This window comes from Talpa occidentalis, unplaced genomic scaffold (genome assembly GCF_014898055.3).
Source record: "Talpa occidentalis isolate TD23 unplaced genomic scaffold, MPIMG_talOcc4v2.1 talOcc4.16, whole genome shotgun sequence".
Taxonomy (NCBI): Eukaryota; Metazoa; Chordata; class Mammalia; order Eulipotyphla; family Talpidae; genus Talpa; species Talpa occidentalis.
Genome location: NW_023601653.1, coordinates 77,438,967 through 77,459,805, shown reverse-complemented (window position 1 = coordinate 77,459,805; position 20,839 = coordinate 77,438,967). Strand labels below are relative to the sequence as shown.

Below are 20,839 nucleotides of genomic sequence, written 5' to 3'. Positions count from 1 at the left end.
ATTATGGCTGGTAAGGAAAAATTTAAGAGACTATTTTGCTTTTTGGGGCTACACTGTGGAAATACTCAGGGGCTAGGTGTCATGCCTGCAATTTACTTACAAAGTTTGGTATGAAGATGTTGTTTGGTGAATCTAGGGAAAGGTATATGGGTCTTCATTACACTATTCTTTTAACTTTTCCCCACGGATTTGAAACTTCAAAATAAAATGGAAGAACTCTCCTCCTCTCAAGAAAAGAAGTGCTAGGAATTGGATAACTTTCTTAGAGGTTACTTAAAGGTTAAGATGCTACTGTCTCAAACTAAGAAGATGGCTAAAAGATAAAATTTATTGCCAGCTGAGCTTTTAATAACGCTGATGCTACACTTGGCTTACTAAATAATTTTTATTTCTAAAATCTGTTGGTTCTGAATGTTGGTCCTGTTGTTTCCAGCTGAAAGAAAAATCACTGAAATTATGCTTTTTAACATTTGAGGAAGCTGGGAAAGGGTGTAACTGGATTATTTGGGAACTTTTTTATAAGTGTGGAATTATTTCAAAATGAAGTTAAAAAATTAAACATCAACTATAAAACTTAAAAAGGAGGTAATATTCCAGCTCTCTGACTGCTGAATACTTTTGGTCTCCAAAGTGTCTATTGCAATTTTTAAGTATAATCTGCAAAATTCCTTCCTAAGAAACTACATAAATTATAGTTACATGAAGGTGGAGATAGCCTTTTATAGAGACAGGATCTCAGAATATTTGACTATGTAAGTTGTCCAATCCAGTAAAATTAATAAAGATGTGACATTTTAAAAAGGGAAATTTTCAGTGGCGCTTAAAAAACAAAAAAATATAGCAGCAATTTTCTTGAGTTCCTTATGTGTCATTTCTTGAGTTTACGGGTCACAGAAAATGAAAACATAACTGAAAGCAGTAACATCTAGGGGGCTTATTGCTTACTGCTGTAATATACCTTTTTATTTTCCCCACAGAATTGTAAATTTCCCTTGGAAAATATTGCTACTCATCAATTCCAATATTTATTCTCCATTGCTCCCTAATAACAGAACTGCCACTTTTCAGTTGGCCAATGCCTGGAATAAAGACTGTATTCTTTAGCGTGACAACAATACATAAGAGGAAGTAATCCACGAAACTCTAGAAAATACAATGAAACAGGAAGGGTATTCCCGTCTTTGCCTTTTTCTCTCACCTGGAATGCAGAAAGGATGGCCGGAGGTCAGGAAGCCTCACTGGGCCCTGACTCTGTATGTGAAGGAAGCTGTGGCAGAGGACTTCATTTTCTTAACATGCTTTCCTACCTGCCCTTGCTGTGATTACACGGGAGGAGCACACTGCTCTGCTCCATTCACTTTGGGCATGGTCTCACTTGTCTCAGACAATGAAATGTGAGGAGACATGACACAAACAGAAGCTTGGATGTGTTTGCATGGCTTGGCCTGCCTTCATGCTTCTGCCATCTGCCTTGAGAAGAATGTGGCCCAGGTAGCTGCTGGTCCCAAGGCGAGGAGACACATGGAACAGTGAACCCAGCCTTCACGCTGGAGCCAAGCCAGCCCCTGTCTATCTCAGCCAAACTACGTCTTATGAGTGAAAAATAAAAGCTTGTTTTAAGCCACTGAGTTTCAGTGTCATTGTTATGCAACCAAATGTGGGAAGGTTAGGAAGGGAAGAGAAAGTGTGGCATTTAATTATATTTCTGTAAGATACCTTTTACTAAAGATAAACATGATGTACAATAATAAAATATAAGGTAAGGTTGACTCTTTAGCATGTTTTTATGAGGGTATTAAATTACTGTTACTATGATCCGCAAATATTTACTTCCATGATCTGCTGTGTGAACTGCTTACCACAGTTATTTAGATGTAACTGTCAGTTCAGCAACTAATCTTATATTATTGTACATCATGTTTAAGCCACTGAGTTTCAGTGTCATTTGTTATGCAGCATACCTATAACAATTAATGAGTAACAACTCACTAATCCTAAGGCAGAACAAAAAGATGGGAAACTAGAACACAATGATTGAGGAATTACCATCTTATCCCTGGACTGCCTAGCTCTAGATTTCTTTTACCTGAGAAAGAAACAAACTTGTCTCTTAATACCTTTTTCATCTTCCTTTTTCTCTTTCCTTTCTGACCTCACTCCTACCCATCTTCACTTTCCTGTATTCTTAACCCCCAACCTCTCATGCTATGCCCACATCACCCACATCTCATCAATGCCATGATTTTCAAACTGCTTTGGTCTGACTCATAGGCACCCCATTAAGATCTTAGAGGGCAATCAAAATGGAGAGCAAAAATACAGACTCCAAACCTAATGCTTTCATCAGACTGTTGCTATACCTATGGGGGCGTGGAATAAACCTTTCATGTAGGTTTTATCATTTAATAAAACTGGTTGAAATTTGACTAGCAAAACAGTTTTAAGCAGCTACTATGTCTCTAAGTAGCATATAATGTGACATCAAAGTTTTGTTAAGAGAATCCTAGATTAAATACTATTTAAATTGATTTCACCTATATGGCAAATAAATACATGACTTCAGTGTAACAGGATTTGAGGGGGATTTGTGTGTTTTATACATGTGTAAGATATTTAGGCAAACAATGTGTTTTGAAGAGATTTCTATTTATACATTTCTTGATTAGTAATGTACAGACTTTTTGATTTTTAACTACCCCTTCAGAAAATTAGCCTCCATAAACTCCTATTTCCACTAGCAAAAACTGATAAATATACAAAGCCAGCATATTACCTGGTTGCTTTTGCCGGGGTTTTGGCAAATTGGTGACACACGTATGTGGGCACATGAGGATATTGCAAGGATGCAGAGAGCCCTCCAGAAAGAGCTGTTTAGTCTGAGATATATGGATCCCTCCTAGTGGAGTTTTTGGCAATGTATTGGCAGGTACCAGAGCAAGACAATAAACACCAACTTGATGAATGCTATCAATGGCCTAGAAAAAACAGAAAGAAAATTATTCAATGAGATTAATTTGACTACATTTGACATATTCCTGACATACTCCATTATTTCACTTGGATTTTCTTTTTCTATCTATTCCAGGTCTAGAATCTGTTAATTATTAAAATCTCATATTCAGTAATGGCAGAAATTAACAGAAGGGGTAAGCATGGACAAAGGTACATACTGGTCTACATATCCTAGTATATTCTGTCTTGTGTGATAAGGTCAAAAAACCTTGAAATTTGTTTAGATGCTTTTAAGATTTTAGCTGTCTAACACTGGTCAGTTAAATAGAGGCTAAGTTGTTTTTTTTTTTTGAGTTTTGACTTTCTTAAATGATTCATGAGTTGGCAGCATCCCATCAAGTATTTTTATTATGACTACAACAGAAACTTTGTAAAAAGGCCTCTGCTTAGGTGGTTCAAGAAGTTACCAGGAATCCACTCTGCAAACCAGGTGTGGCCCCTGCTCACTGGGCCATGAAGGCCATAAGCTCCCTCAGTGCTTCTGCAACTATTGTGCCAGCTGTTCTTGTTACTATGTACATAAAATTTAACTAATATATCAGTTGATAAAAGATGAGTGCAAAAAGAGTTATGTTTTAGAAAGATTCATTGAAGGTGAGCTCCTAAAAAACTACTATTCACAGGTATGGGCAAGTTAAATCTAAAAGTCCCTTTACAAATACTTATATTCTATTTTTTTTTTCTTTTTTTTTTTTTTTTTAAGATTTATTTATTTGTTTGTTTGTTGTTTATACATGCACTGGGCACAGTCAGAAGCGCGGGAGGGTGAGAGGATTCACCAGAGCCAGAGCGGGGAGCAGAGCAGGCAGAAGGACCGAAGTACACTGCTGAGGGGAGCAGCGGGCGGCAGGAGAGGTCTGCGCGCCATGTGGGACCCTCCTCCGGTGGCCGGGGAGCAGCCGGGGATCGAACCGGTGCCGCAGAGGCCGCAGGCAGCTTCGCAACCCAGCGCTCAACTGCTGCGCCACCAGGGAGGCCCTACAAATACTTATATTCTAGACTAATTTAAAAGAAACGAAGCTGGAAACCAAAGACAGTATGTTGGGATGTAGTTTACAGAAATAAGTTCACCTGGCATATAAAATGACAACATATTGGTATGTTTTGTATTAAAATATAATACTCGAGGGCCTCCCTAGTGGTGCAGGCGGTTCAGGGCAGCACTGTGAAGCTTTCCACACCCTCTGCAGTGTTGGTTCAATCCCCACCTGCCACAGAGCAACCAAAATGGCGCAGCAGACCTCTCCTGTCTTGCCCTCTTCTTCCTTCAGCAGTGTTATTTCGGTCATTCTGCCTGTTCTGTTCCCCACTCTGTCTCTGGTGAATCCTCTCACCCTCCCGCACATCTGGCCTGTACCCAGGTTCTTGTATAAATAAAATAATTCTTAAAAACACACACACACACATAAAAGAGTGGGGGAAAAAAATAAAATACAATACTTAAAGAATTTCTCATTTTTTATGACTTTCTGCTTCACTTATCTTTTAAAAATAACTGATTAACTATCAATATATTGTTTATATTCATCATATATTTATTAATTGCTTTCAATTAAGAACGATCACTGTTTTTTACCTATAATCTTACTGAAAAGGACATACAGTCTTCAAAAGAAGAATGGACTGACAGTAATAAAAAGGTCAGATCTTCTGTTAAAATAACTTAAATGGGCAAAGGAATAAACTTTAAAATCATATTTCTCAGACTGTCCTACTAACCAACAGAGAAAACTGAGAAAAGGAAAGTCTGTCAGAGTTCCTAAGTCTGGCACCTCTGAATATACAGAAAGTTAACAAATATATTATATATAGTCTGAATTCCCCACTGAAAATACTCTGTAAGTTATCTATTAAACACCTTCCTTAGGTGTTAGGTATCTGCTTCATATTATACACAAACCTGGAATTAAACAATCTCTGGGATCTAACCTACAGAACACACAGTGTGTTTAGTGTTCTACTGTGGATCCAAATGTCCCAGATTGAAAAGCTACAGGACTGGGAAAATAATGCCCTCTTATTTCATGCCCAAAGTAGACGCCAAATGACTTTTACAAGAATCTGGATTAGGAAGTTAGCAGTGCATTTAATTCCTATAGTTTTTTTTTTTTTATAATTTTTTTTTTTTATAGAGGCAAGTTTTATTTGTTTGTTTTGTTTATACATGCACTGGGTAGAGTCAGAAGCGCGGGAGGGTGAGAGAATTCACCAGAGCCATAGCAGGGAGCAGAGCAGGCAGAAGGACCGAAGTACACTGCTGAGGGGAGCAGCAGGCGGCAGGAGAGGTCTGCGCGCCATATGGGACCCTCCTCCGCTGGCCGGGGAGCAGCCGGGGATCGAACCGGCACCGCAGAGGCCGCGGGCAGCTTCGCAACCCAGCGCTCAACCGCTGCGCCACCGGGGAGGCCCTCCTATAGTTTCTTTCCATGGAAAAGTAACAAATATCTTGGGGAATTTTAGTTTCCTGTAATAGGAAAAAATGTGTAATTTACCACAAGATTCTATCATTATGCCTCAAAGTTCATTCTGAATGAAATAAGCAGCTTTTTTTGTCTGAAAATATGAATGGTATGAAAACATAGTCTCTTTGCAGATCTGACTCTCAATCGTGTGTCAGAGATCGGCCCAGTCCCACTCGACACATGGTCTCTTCTGCATGGCCTAGCTCCAGGAGGGTCTCTTTCTTCTCTGTGATGTTCCACTATAAAGAGCCTATGCTGTACCAGCTGAGACTTCAGAATCACAGACTCAGAGCATAGAGGAGAATCTTAAAAGTTATTTAGCTCTATCACGCATCTCATCTTTAAATCATTTCTAACAGTACTGCTAATTGGCAGTTAATAAATATAAATGCGGCAAACAGAGAAGTTATGCATGCTGGGAACACTGCCACTAACACATAAATTGCTGTGGCAAGGACAATCCATGCTTTCTTCGGACTATGCAGTTAGCCAACAAACATTTACTAAACCTTCTGCGATGATGAGCTGGCAGAGCTATCAGGCTCTGGGAGTCGAGCAGGGAACAAAAGAGAAAGACCTGGCCTTCATGGGGCTTATGGTGTAGCGGATGTAGAAAAAAAATTAATATATGACCATATAATGAAAGCAATTAATATATGATGAATATAATGTTTAAAATACATAATATAAACATTACATGTTTATAATATACACTTACATGATAATAAATACTGAGAAAAATAAAGATGACTGAGGGAACAGAGGGAAAGGAAATGTTATTTAAAGACAGAATGGGTTTCTCTAAGCTCCTTATTGGAGATTATGCTTATGACCAATATTTTTGATGTTGATAATAATCATTATTTACTAAATGCAGGCATTATATACTTCAATTAATTATCTCAATCATTCCAATAGCCTATAACAGATAATTTTATCCCCACTTTACAGGTTAGGAAACAAATCCAGTGAGGTTAAGTAACTTGCCTAAGGCACCTATCTGCTGAGGACTGGAGCCAGGACTCAAAGCCTATGATCCCAGAGTGGACTGGGCTCTTCCCATCATTCTCCCCGGTCATCCCCTAGAAACATATTCCTTATACTGAACCCAGATCTTTAGCCTTCCCTAATGGCTTATATGACCCACCTCTCTAACTTGACAGTAAAACTCCTTTATATTTTTATATATTTTATTGGAATCTTGCACTCTAGGCAGCATTTACAGCATTTGGTAAGACTGGAGCTGCTGACAAGTAGATTGATCACTGTCAACAATGTGTTCCACATACGGACGATTAAAACTTTCATGGGTAATAAACACTCTAGCACAAAAAAGTGAGTTTGTTGAGGCAAGTCAAGTAAATTGTTCTTGGCAACTTGAGCAAAAAACAAAAACAAAAAACAAAAAACCACAAACCTACGTGGCCCACAGGAGAAATGGTATTAATTACCTGATTTCACACAACTTTTGCTAATACCCTGAACACTTGAAGAGTTACCGGGAAAGGAAAAAAACAGCCCGTCAAAAAAAAGATGCTTATGCAGTCCCTGCTGTCATCTCTGACAACAAAGCCAGCCTACGGGACAAAGAGGCTGGGTGCTCACCTGAAGCACACGGCTCATCCACTGGAAACTATCCTCCTCGGAGGCGTCGGGTCTTTGTTCCGCAACCACCACGATGCGCTCATCATAAAACACAGACACAGAAAACACAGCAATTCTAAGAGAGACAGATCAAACACATCAGGACTCCCTTCACAACCAGTCCTATTTGCTTTGCTCATTGGAATTATGAGGAGACATCCCCACCACACTACCCAGAAATGAGCAGTTTAAAAAAGAACATGTCACAATCATTACCATCAAATGAGGACTCAAAAAAAATGTATTAAGCACCACTGTCGTGAATGTTGGCACACAGTGATAAATAAGACAAAGTCCTTGACTTTGTGGATCTCGCATGTTAGGAAGACAGAACAGACAAATAAATATAAAGCAATGTCATACTGTAAAACTAAGGCAGGGTGAGGGGGTGGAGTGGTGTGCAGGGTCGTACTATGAGGGCAGGGTGGTTGGGGAGTGCCTCCCTGAGGAGAGGACCCTGGAGCAGAGACCTGAATGAAGTGAGGACGCGAGCCATGCGGAGTTCTGGAGGAAGAGGTTTCCGGGCAGAAGGAACAGAAAGCGAAAAGGTTCTGAGGTAGGAACGAGCTTGGCAGGTTTGAGGAACAGCAAGAAGGCCAGTGTGCCTGGAGCAGAGTGGTGAAGCAGAGAGTGGTGGGGAGAGTCAGATCCAGGCCAGGGTAGTCTCGGAGGACCTGGCAGGCCACAGGAGGGATGGACTTTGTTCTGCTTGAGGTCTCCACTCAAAATGTCTCCCTAAGAGTGAGGCATTCCCAGACCACCTTATTTAAGCTGGCAAATTCTCCCCTCCACCCCCAGCGCCATGTGTTTGTTCTGCAAAATGGTTACCATCCCATGTATTATCTATTTCTCTCTGTGATAACTGTTTCTCCCAATGAGAGTGTGAGCTTCACTGCGAAAGACTTGGTTGGTTTTGCTCACTGTCACACCCTGAGCTTCTAGAACAATGGCACACAGTTGGCTCCCAGTAAATTCTTATGGAATGAATACATCAGAGAATGGCAAATTCTTTCAACAGAGAATATGCCAGTCTGCCTGACCATCTCCCTTCCTTCCTCCTATACACACTTTCTGAGCTACTATGCACCAGGCACCATGCTGAGTGCTGGGGACAGAACTGTGACCAGAGACAGAGGGCCTAGAGCCCGGGGAGCTGCCATCTATCTCACAGGAAGCCACAGCATTTCAAAAACTATACGTTTCAGGTATTGGTTCTCTATTGGCTTAATTTTCCTTACTTCTTAAAAAACTAAAAGGGACACCAAGATTGCTTTAAGACACATAGCCATGATCATAAACTACTGAACAGGATATCCACTATTCAAATAAGAGCCAAGTATCTGGCTCTTTTCTCACATTAATAAGCAAAGAAAAAAGGATATGCAATTGATTTCATGGACATAAGTTAAAATTAGTGCTCAGATATAATGTTAATTTCTGTGTTAAAATTGCATAAAATTTTGTGTTAAAATAATTTAGAGATGAGTAAGAGAAATCATTCACAGATTGTAAAACTCCTACAGAGTAGCATCTTATCTCCATTAATCCAAATGGCACCCCTTTCCTATTGAAGGAGTATAGGAAGCTCGATGTTTTGGTATTCTCCTCAGTCTTCAGGATTTAAAACAAATAGTAATAAATTAAAAACTGAAACACAGGGGCCTCCCTGGTGGCGCAAGGGGTTAAGCACCACACTATGAAGCACTCTGCAGCACGAGTTCAATCCCTGGCCGGCCAGGGAGCAACCCACATGGCGCAGCAGACCTCTCCTGTCTCACCCGCTGCTCCCCTCAGCAGTGTATTTCAGTCAGTCTGCCTGTTCTGTTCCCTGCTCTGTCTCTGGTGAATCCTCTCACCCTCCCACCCACCATATCTTTGGCCTGTACCCCGGGTCTTGTATGCATAAATAAATACATCTTAAAAAAAACAAAACTGAAATACAGTATATGGTTATGTCTTATTCCTTTCAATAAAATCCAAGGAACCAGATATTTTAAATAAATATTCAAAGCCCCATTTCTGCTATGCTTAACCAAAAATAACTCAGTAACTTGGAAAGAGAATCTGTAGACACAACTCAAGTCACCTTGTGGAGATATATTTAGATTCTGTGGGAAGTGCTAACTTTTGGATTCTGTACTACTCACCTTCCTCTATAAACAGTCTTTATTGATTCAACTGCCAATCCAGTAGCAACAATGTCGTCAGCATTATGTCTTCGACCACTAACCATCAGTAACCCATCCATTTTTCCAACCACAAATACCAGGCTGCCCTGAAAGGTAAAAACAATTTACCTTGATTTCCGTGATTTAAATAGTAAAACAAACATTCTACTTCCTGCCTTGAAATAGATCTCACCAAAATATGTGAAACTTCTCAAGAATCAGCAGAATATTAGAATTAATGGTGTCCACAGTATATATAATGAGGAAATCCACTTATATTTACTCTTTGGGAGGAATTTTATAAGATAAAAACCAAGATCCCACACAGGCATAGTTTATTTTGCCAATCATGATTATGTATCAGTTCATCTGCACCTATTCATAGAAAGTACCTCTGTGATACAAACATATGAATATAAAATATGAATTCAATAATTACTGGAATTAGAGATTAGAATAGTTTGAACATGAGAATGACTGCTTGAGGTTTATAAGAGTAAAGCTGTTTCAATCTGGCAATATTAGAAACAAGCTAGTAAAGAAAGGTAACGCGTAAGAGTCTCTCCTCAAGAAGTTAAGAAAGCTGCAGGGCAACCTGCTGTCAACGCCCTAACAGCATCATTGTATGAATAATACTTGTCAATAATCCTCCCATACCAATTTGCAGCAAATCAACCTTTCCTTTCATTAGATCTTGGGCTACTGACATATATTAAAAGACCTAGCAGTCATTAAACTATCAATGTCATTTATTGATTTACTATTGAACATAATGCAGTTCCATACACTGGGCTATGAAAGACAGATTCTAGCCTTAAGAAGCTACTGGTCAATGGGCCTCCCCAGTGGCGCAGCGGTTGAGTGCTGGGTTGCGAAGCTGCCTGCAGCCTCTGCAGTGCCGGTTCAATCCCCGACCCAGGGCGAGGGTCCCACATGGCGCGCAGACCTCTCCTGCCGCCCGCTGCTCCCCTCAGCAGTGTACTTTGTCACTCTGCCTGTTCTGCTCTCCGCTCTGGCTCTGGTGAATTCTCTCACCCTTCCGCACCTCTGACTGTACCCAGTGCTTATATAAATAAATAAATAAATAAATAAATAATCTTTAAAAAAAAAAAAAAAAAAAAAAAAAAAAGAAGCTACTGGTCAATCTCAGATGACAGAAAAGGACCAGCTATTTCCAACAAAGTTGATAAGTGTGTGGAAATAAGAGAACAAGAGAGTCACCACTGGTCCTCCCAAGTGCATTTCTCCATTTCTTTCAGAGTAACAGAATTTCCAGCTGGGCATGGCTGACCAAAATGAAGGTTGCATTTCAGCCTTCTTGTAGTTGGATGTGGTTATATGACTAGTTTAGAACAATGAGATATAAATGGAAGTGTGGCACAGCAGTTTCAGGAAATCTTCCTTAAGAGAGAGTAGGACTGCATTCTTTCCTCTGCCCTGCTTCCTGGAATGCAGATGTGATAGCTGGAGCTCCATTTTGGACCTTAATAGTAGAGTGGTAAGCTAAAAGGAGCGAAGGATTTCTTGGTGCTGAGTGAAGACAGTAAATCTAGATTTGTTTCTAGGAGAGTGAGTCTCTCAGAGGCATGCTCTTGCCCCCTTCCCGCCATAAATGGCAGGGAAGAAATAAAGTAAAATTAGATCTTTTCTTATATAACTTAAGCTGTTAAGAGAAGAGAGAGCAGGAAGGTAATTAGAGATGGATGGAGGTATATGAGCTCAACTACAATAAAGACTGCTATTAGAAATAAAATCCAACCTTCCCATTACATCATGCAAAGCCCTTGGTGATCTGGCTCACCGCCGCCTGCTGGCTCATCAAGCTAACTGTGAGCTCTTTGAGAACAGGCTTTTTGTGTTCTGTGTTCCAGTAACTGTAACTCCAGTGCCTGTAAACACCAATTGTTTAAAAACAAATCATTTTCATTCAGTGATTTACTACATGGTGTAGTATGATAATTTGTATGAAAATGCTTTATACATTATTATAGTTTTCCTTTGCTATTGAAGATAACTTTTTTCAGCACTTTCTAACTTATTGGAATATATAATCAAATGAAAGAATGGTAGCAAGAATAAGTGAAAAGAGTTTTGGAAAGTCAACTGGACTTGCATAATAAAGGCAATAAACATTAAATCATGTTACTATGTTCTTACAGAAAACGCTCTAAGTTAAGTGGTCCTATTACACTCTTAGACTAATCAGAATTTGTTATGGTCTATGAATGACCATGTATTTGGATCAGATGCACCAAAATAAAAGCATCACTTACTGGCCCTACAAATCCCAGCAATCCTGACCGGATGAATGGCACATCCCCAACAGCAGAGCCTGCATAGTTCACTGGAATCACCTAAAAAGAAGAAAGAACGAAGTGTAAGTCTTAGCTTTTTCTTAAAAATGCATTCAATCTTTAGAGTTTTTTTTTTAAACTTTTTTTTTTTAAAAGATTTATTTATGCATAAAAGAACTGGGGTATAGGCCAGAGGTAGGGGGTAGTGAGAGGATTCACCAGAGAGAGTGGGGAACAGAACAGGCAGACTGACTGAAATACACTGCTGAGGAGAGCAGCGGGTGAGTCAGGAGAGGTCTGCTGTGCCATGTGGGTATGTCCCTGGTTGGGGATCGAACTTGTGCTGCAGTGGCTGCGGACAGCTTCATAGGTTGTGTCTTAACCCCTTGCGCCACCAGGGAGGCCCCAATCTTTAGAGTTATTAAAAAAAATTTTAACATTCATGCATGCTTGTTGAAAAAATATTATATAAATAGTAATAGTAATCCAGTAAGCCTGGAGATAACAAATAAGAGATAACAATAATTATAATTTGTTATTTATTTCTCTGGATATTTTTAGATATACTAACATATGAGAATTTTTTTAAGGTATCATATTATAAACACTGTTGCACAACTTGCTTTTTTACAAATACATACTTTTCATGTAATATATGTATCATGGATACCCCTGCAAGCTGGTAACAGTCAGAGTGGCTTCCTTTGTACATAGTTCTGTAATATACCATTGGGAGGGTGTGTTCAGTGGCAAGAGAACATAGTCCTTGGAGTCGGCCATAAGCTCAATTTCTGGCCCTACCAGTTACTAATAATGTGGACCTTGGGCAAGTTCCTGGACTTCTCCAAACCTGTTTCTATGGTCATAAAATGGAACTCCCAATGCCTTTATAATATAACCAAAATTTCTTTCTTGCTGTGGACCTAGCAGGTATCAAATCTGAAACTTCTGGTTAGGCAGCTGCCTTCCCAGGTAAAAAAAAAAATTATCAGATATTCAAACACTGCTTGTGGATTTTGTTTATAGTAAGGAATACACAATGAAAAAAATTTCAGGTATTAGAAACATGTAGTCCTAAGGACTTAAAAATCAGAGAAATAGGGTGAAATTTAAATTAGTAAAAAACACTCAGCAGAGAGCTACCTGTGAAAGTGAACCAAAAGACAGGCAGTAAACATACCTGAAGAGCTTATGAATGTCTACATCTCTCAAGTTGAAATGATGACAATTTTTTTTGTAAAATTATTGTTTTTAATTTATTTATGCATCCAAGAACTGGGGTACAGGCCAGAGGTGCAGGGAGTGAGAGGATTCACCAGAGACAGAATGGGGAGCAGAACAGACGGAATGACTGAAATACATGCTGAGGGGAGCAGCAGGTGAGATAGGAGAGGTCTGCTGCCCAATATGTGGGTCAGCATCCTGGCCAGGCATCGAACTTGTGCCACAGTGGCTGGTGATAGCTTGAGAGCGTAGAAACTTAACCCCCGTGTCACCAGGGAAGCCCCCAATGATCACAATTTTTGAAGGTAGGACAAGAAGGTAATGATGATGAATAACAAAAGCAGACATTTAATAATTTATATTATATCATGTTAAGCTAGGTATACACAGACGACAGTCAGCTCAGGAGTTCTTAACCTTTTTCAGCTACCACGCTATTCATACAGACAACGTGTCCTGCCATGCTGAGAGCCAGTAGTCTAGATTGGAGAAAAACATAGCTTGAAGAATTGAAAACTGACTGTACTCTTGTAAGCCTTGTCCAGTGTGAAGGGGATGTGGGCCAGAAACTGAAGTGTTCTGTTCCTTGCAGTCAGCCTGAGGCAGATTAACCCCAGCTACAAAATATAGACAACTAATTATGCTGCTCTGATTTCCAGACTCACCAGGCAAACTTTCATTACTATTTGGCTCTGTATGCAGAACATCCTGCAGGGAAACACCGTGCTAGTTTCACTAAAATATGAGCTATTCCAAGAGCCTTGCTAGTTTCTTTTCCTGATGGAGCCCAAACATCTAGAACAGTGCCAGATATATAAAAGGTGCCCAGAAAATATGTCTGAGAGTTTGAATAATGGGAACAATCTGCCCTGTGACAGGACAGTTCTTCATTTTTATTAGTAACCAGACATTCTGAATTTTATCTGTTTTTACAAGCTACATTAACTTGACTACTCTTTAAGGCATGGGTCCACTCTCATTGTACTTTCAAAATTAAATTTGGGGGCTTATGAAACTCAGACCAACAGTCACTGGAGTGAATTTTTGTGAGGCATCTTATGCTTTATTTAACAGATAAACAACAGCACTTCCTGTGACCCAATTAAGTGCTGTTTTAAGCACCTGACAATCACCATCATTTACTTCCCAGAACAATCCTATGAGGTAGATACTATGATCACTCGCACTTGGTAAGGAAACTGAGGTCCAGAAAGATTAAGATCAATTAGTAAAGGACATGCTCTTAGCTGTCACTTTAAGCTATTTTCCATGAGCCAGGTCATCTGCCCTCCCAAAACCCTCATAAAACATTTTCCTTGCAAAACTTTAGTATCATATACCTCAAATGTATTTTTTGTCACACCAGCAAGCCCAAAATACATCATGCCTCCTGTTCTGGAGCTGACACAGATCTCTCCAATTTCATCTGTTTTGCAGAGCTGGGGTGGGCCATCAGGTCTCACAATGCACATCATCCCTAGTGTACAGAAATTATAGTTAAGAGACATAGATTCTGGGGCCTCCCCTGGTGGTGCAGCGGTTGAGTGCTGGGCTGCGAGGCTGTCTGCAGCCTCTGCAGCGCTGGTTTGTTCCCTGGCCGCCGGCGAGGGTCCCACAAAAAAAAAAAAAAAAGGAAAAAAAAAATAAAGAGAGACACATAGATTCTGGAAATCCTTGGCAAAATAACCATTTCATCCTTGTTAACCCAAGAAGGTTTTTACATTTACTAAGAAGAACACAAACAGCTATGTTAAAAAAAAAAAAAAAGACAGACATGAAACGCCACAGAAATAGAACTGAAACTACATTTGAAATTTCCATCTTTTAGCCCTGATAATTTTTTTAAGGTTCAACAAATAAAACATGCAATGCAGAACAAAACTTTTAAAGACAGTGACATATTAGAATTGACTGCAAAATTCAAAGAAACAGGTAAAATTAATTTGCCAGATAAAATTCAAACATGGAGCAGTGGGTGCCAACTTTCAGCCAGTTGCAAGGGTTTGGCAATTACAGCGAAAAGCAGACAAATTTACTGTCATCCAGTACTTAGCTTTCCATGTACACAACTGTAATTAGCATTTATAATTAAATCACACTCTAGTGCTAGAAGGTAAGTATAATTAGAATCACTTAACTAATAGAGCTTTTGAGAAATTAAGTGACTAAGTACTAAATTTTGGATTTCTGGCTTTTTAAACTCATATTTTATCAGGCTGTACTCTCTCTAATGACAGAACTTTATGAAAAGCCAAACGATGCCCCGGAGAACTCACCACCAGGCATGACATGTCCCACATCCTGGACTGTCAGTGCTGAATTTTTATCTTCAGTATTGACCCGTATCACCCCATAGCTTAATCCATTCATTGAGAGAATGGCTCTCCCCGGCAAAGGAGCACCTGGCACTCCAGGCCTGAAAACAAAATAATCAAATTTGGTAAATTAAATGATAGTAAAAGTATGAATATGTAAGAAAAGTAAGTTCTCTGATTCTCTCTCTCTTCTTCTCCCCCCAACCCGGCCCCAATCTTCATTTTCTCTGCTAAGAACAAGCCAGATTAATCAAATTCACATGTAAAAATTCACATGACCTGTATGGTCAACTTTGATTCAGGTAGAAAAAAGTAAATTTTAATCAACTGTTCAGAATATATTGGTCTTTGGCATACTATAGATACACATTCCATACTTAAGCTACGATCAAGAATAGTCTATTTCTAGTCTAAGATGCCAACTAAGGCTTCAGAAGACCAAAACACCACAAAAATAACTAATTCACAAATATGGGATGGAAATAATTAAATTATCAGTTTACCACTTAGGACAAGAGTGGGAAAAATAAATGAGATGCTTCAAACTGCTTTTTAAAGTCAGTTTCACTTTTAGGCTTATGAAGAAATTAGCACAGTTCATCACTGCCTGGTAAATATTATACACTTGATCAGCGCTGTGACATACATCGAGCGCACTGACATTTGGGACAATACCTGCGGATCGCGACAGTCATGGCTTCAGCAGAAGTAGCACATGGACAGATGGCCTCGGGTTTCAGCCCGTGGCTTTGGAACAGACTCAAGAAGGCATCGCAGGAGGACACAGACCCTAAGGAGTTGGAACAGATCAACTTGAAAGCTGAAATTGTGATTTTCACTACTGCAAGAAACTGGCAAAGAGCAGAAACCTGACATATTTGCTTCTCATTAGAACTCTATGGTACATTAATTCCATCCAAATATTTTACTGTGCCTGCGAGATTGTTGATACATTTAAAGGACAAATGAATGCTCATCCAGTACATGAAAAGTCACAGACTTGATTAAACGTTATAATCTGGAATAAGTTTCATGCCTATCAAACTGCCCCATCAATAGTAGAGATGTGCTGTGGGCATGAGGCAGCAAGTTTAGAACTAAGAAACTCTTCCTGGAACTACTTCAGCCAGTGCAGTAGTTCTACCCCTTCTCTGTAATATTCTCTGATTTATTTCTAGTTAAGGTCAATTCCATGTCTGTGTTTTAAATCAGGATTAGCAATGTGAATATTGATAAATATCTATTTATGGCAAGGAGCCACTATCCAATGCTTACCTGATGCTATTGGGTAGAGGATCAGAATGTTTGTGCTCGTGGGGAAAAGCAAGAAACATACTAAGATCACTAAAAGGTTTCACAAATTCCTTTAATTTGCTGCTAGGGGGAATTTATGTAATGTTCAGACACTTCATTACTTAAGTCACCTTTTTAATCACTTCTTTTAGTTACATGTTAGAAAAAGAATGTAAATGAGCAAGAAAGAGTGGTTTTAAAAGCCACTGGTACTCAACTATATGCATCTCATTCATTATATCAGATGAAGAACGGATAAATGAAATGTGGTCTACCTATGCAATGGAATACTACATGGCAATGGAAAAGAACGAAGTATGATCACATGCTAAAACACACATGGATAAGACTTGAAAATATTATGCTAGTGAACAAAGCCTGTCATAAAGACTACAAAATACAGCATTATGAAATGTCTAGAACAGATAAATAGGTTATTCTATAGAGACATAAAAGTAGATTAGTTAGGGGGTAGCTGGAAAGAAATGGGGAGTGATTTTCAGTGGCTATTAGCAGGTTTCTTTTGAGGGTGATGATGTTCTAAACTTAAATCATAAAATACTGTAACAATTTACATCATATACTTTTTTTTTTTTTTTTTTAAAAGATTTATTTATTTATTTATACAAGCAGTGGGTACAGTCAGAAGCGTGGGAGGTTGAGAGAATTCACCAGAGCCAGAGCAGGGAGCAGAACAGGCAGAAGGACCGAAGTACACTGCTGAGGGGAGCAGCGGGCGCGGCAGGAGAGGTCTGCGTGCCATGTGGGACCCTTGCCGGTGGCCGGGGAGCAGCCGGGGATTGAACCTGCGCTGCAGAGGCTGCGGGCAGCTTTGCAGCCCAGTGCTCAACCTCTGAGCCACCCGGGAGGCCCTACATCATATACTTTTAACTGAATATTCTGAAACCATTGACGGGCACACTTTAAATGGGTGAGTTTTAAGATGTATGATTTACATTGCAATACAGACATATTTTCTAAATGCTTACAGAGAGAGGGCAAAAACCTCAGCCTATCAAAAGAAATAATCCTAGACACACACTCTAGAATACTCACAGGGATTAGCTCCATCAGTCACAATTAACATCCGAAGGGAACTCAAGCTCACATCTCTTTGGTCCCGATGTGCCATCATAGCCCAGTGCAAGTCCCGACACTTTACTAAAGCTACCTTAGCTATAAATTCAAAAGGGATAAAGTTAACACACACATGCATGTTAAATGTGGCAGATTAATATACTATAATAAGATTTTCAATTATTTTAGGGATCCTGATTTTCACTTAGAGAAAATAAAAAGCTATTTTTTAAAAGATTTATTTTTATTTTATTTATGCATAGAACTAAGCTGTAGGCCAGAGGTGCAGGGGGTGTGAGGATTTACCAGAGAGAGAGTGAGGAGCAGAACAGGCGGATCTACTGAAATACACTGAGGGGAGCAGCAGGTAAGACAGGAGAGGCTCCCTGGCCAGGGACTGAACGCCAGCAGTGGCTGGTGATAGCTTGATAGCGCTGAGACTTTAACCCCTGCACCACTAGGGAGGCCCAAAAAATAAAAAAGGTTTTAAAGGACCTGTGCTGAGGTAGCAGAGTCTCACTGATATACAAATGTTCTGCGCACTGTGACCTGTGGACAGGCCATACATCTCAGCCAAGGAAGCACCGAACACCAAAGCAATATAAGCAAATCATGGCTCTGATTTGGGCCAGTTCATTGCAATTCTTAAGGAAGGATGGTGGTGTGATGATATGATTTTATGAGTCACCAAAACGAAGAATTACGTCTCTAGAAGGACAAAGTGAAAAATCTCTAAAATCCTAGCTCAAAAACAGTCACATAACTAAAATTTAGATGCTGTGTACAGCTACCTTTGTGGGCGTGTACTCTCTGGACCCAGGAGAGAGGACAAGTCTTCATAACAGAGTAGGGTACGCTAACTGTGTGCATCTTATTCATTACATTCTGAAAAGCAAAGAAAGATAAAAAGTATTCAATATCTAATTCACACTGAGCATTTTAAAGTTCAACTAATATTTTGTTAATGGTTTTAATCATGCATAATATTCAAAATCATGCGCTTTGAAAATAACCTGAAATAGTAACTCCAAGGCTGAAGACCTTTCTGCTATCTTCCCTCAAATCTGGTTGCTTTCTCTTCTCAGAGATAATCACTGAATCTGTCCTCATAAAAACAGTGTATTGTCCATAAAGGTTATCACACTATACAGCTGCTTTTTTCTAATTATTTTAGCACTAATTCTATGCACATCAATATAAGAAATCTACATAATTCTTGAATTGTTGAACAGTATTCCATAGGATAATATGGAATATCATAATTTATACCACAATTTATATGTGTGAACCTATTTCTCACACTTTTGTTTTCCCAATTACAATGTCTCAAGGAACATTATTTGTACTTATTTCCCTATACACATATATAAGTGTTTTTCTAGGGTTGATACAGAAAAGTGGTACTGTTAGGTCATAGGATATAACTTTTTAAAAAATGTAACAGTGTCACACTGCCCACCAAACTACTAAGCGCTTTCATCATGCTCATGCTTGCCACCTCAAAGGGTTGGGTATTAAAAAGCAAGAAATAAAAATTTTCCTGTTGCTTAGAGAAGGTCCTGGCCATTCCTATTAGGCATTTGGGTGATAAAGCTGAGTGAGCTGAGGGGCCCTACACATTGGTCTCTCTCCTGCCATCCAAACAACATATACCTAGGTAACTCTGGTACCCAGAGACCAAGCCTGGCAGAGTAACTAGTCTTGCATTTAGGCTGGTCATTTTGCTCATTACCAAAGTGACCCAACCAAATAAATTAAGATCTTTTCTCTCCTTCCCCCAGGTTTCTAGCTACAATGACAAACTTTTATATGTCAGGGAAAGAATGATGTTTATAACTATTTCTTCACATTATGTTCCTAGCTTGCTTTTCAGATCATAGGGAGAAGACTGCCTCTAACTCCTCACAAGGAGTGTTAACCTATGAGTTTTAAAAAAGGGCTTTAGAAAAGAGAAGGCAAGTATGTACATTTGAGGAATAAGAATCTTAATTTGAGGTGTCACAAGTGAAAATGTCACAAGTGAAAATGGAGCCTCCTCATCTTTCCCCATGCCTCATTTTCTATCCTTTTCCAGACTACTGCAATGTGTAAAGAAGTTGAACAAGGTACTTACTTTTCAACTATAGGATCCTGGACCTCTACCTTCCCCTCCTAACCAGCATGTTATGTATGGTAGCTTTTCCTATGTGAAATGTCCCTTCTCTCTCTGTTTACTCCCCAAATTTCTTTATGGCTAAATCTTACCCATTATTCAAAGACCAACTCAAATGTCACTTCTTCCATAAAAACTGTCTTGATTCCAGAGCTGGCAGGCACTCACCTTTCTCTAAATCTCACAGAATGCTTGTTACTTATTCCTCTCTATGGAAAGCAACCTGATCTACCTTGTTACTCTAGTGTTTAGCTGCAGCAGCAATTTATTCAATACATTTTGCGAATGAGAAGGTTAAATGTTATTAATCACAGTCGTGAAGTTCGACTCATATTTATGTAAGCCTTTCATCAGAAAAAAGGTAAATATCAAACAATTTTTAGAAATCATAATAGTCACTTGCAGAATCTTTTATACTTTGAGACATCACAGCAGATGTTTTAAAAAATTTTAATCCTAAATTCTTCCACAATTAAGGAAAAACAGAATTATATTCTCATTTTTAAAAAATTACTATTTGTACTATAAGATCAAATTCCTCTGGAAAATATTACTGGTCTTTTGTGGGCTTAAACTTCAGACACTGAGAAATGTTCTGGTCACACAGCATGCATTACTGATTTGAATCACAAGCATAATTTTCACTAAAGGCCGTCATTCCAACTTACCGCAAACATGCCATGCCACAGCCCAGCATCTTTCTTAAAGTCTAAAACATTTACCACTGTTTCTCCTAAAACAGAAAAAAAAAAGGAAAAAAAATAAAAAGGAAATCCTCTTTAGTGTTAAGTAGCAAAGACACATAACTAATTTTGTACTTTTAAAGAAATCACTCTTGGGAGCTTTTGATAACTTGGAGGTCTCCTCAAATTGACAGGACTAATAATCATAGGTCATAGGCTAATGATGATATGGTCAGAAAAGAGACAGTGAGTTCAAAACTCCTTTGACTTAGTCACTGTCTTCTGAGATATTAAAATGTTGAAATACATATACATATGTAAGCTACACACACACATATCTTTCTAAGCACACTTATATAGCTTCGTCTCTAACAAAATGGGCCATATACTTGTATAACTAATTTGTTTCCACTTAATGATATGTTGAAACAATTTCCCCATGTTTAATATTCAAGAACATGAACTTTAATACCTTAAGGTACAACCACTGATGTATTTAATCAATGCCAATTTCT

The 20,839-nt window shown here is 39.1% G+C and overlaps 1 protein-coding gene across 3 annotated transcripts in view; it reads right to left on the bottom strand.

Moving 5' to 3' along the window:
* DIP2B (disco interacting protein 2 homolog B) overlaps positions 1-20,839 on the bottom strand; it is a 179,093-nt gene that overhangs the window by 21,640 nt on the left and 136,614 nt on the right. For all 3 annotated transcript variants that reach the window (XM_054696612.1, XM_037514726.2, XM_037514727.2), the window contains 10 exons: positions 20,310-20,374; positions 18,281-18,374; positions 17,469-17,588; positions 15,795-15,909; positions 15,081-15,220; positions 14,145-14,281; positions 11,560-11,640; positions 9,266-9,393; positions 7,080-7,194; positions 2,774-2,975 (listed from right to left, as the gene is read on the bottom strand). In XM_054696612.1, coding sequence (XP_054552587.1) covers positions 2,774-2,975; positions 7,080-7,194; positions 9,266-9,393; positions 11,560-11,640; positions 14,145-14,281; positions 15,081-15,220; positions 15,795-15,909; positions 17,469-17,588; positions 18,281-18,374; positions 20,310-20,374 — 1,197 coding nt within the window. The remainder of the gene's footprint in view (positions 1-2,773; positions 2,976-7,079; positions 7,195-9,265; positions 9,394-11,559; positions 11,641-14,144; positions 14,282-15,080; positions 15,221-15,794; positions 15,910-17,468; positions 17,589-18,280; positions 18,375-20,309; positions 20,375-20,839) is intronic.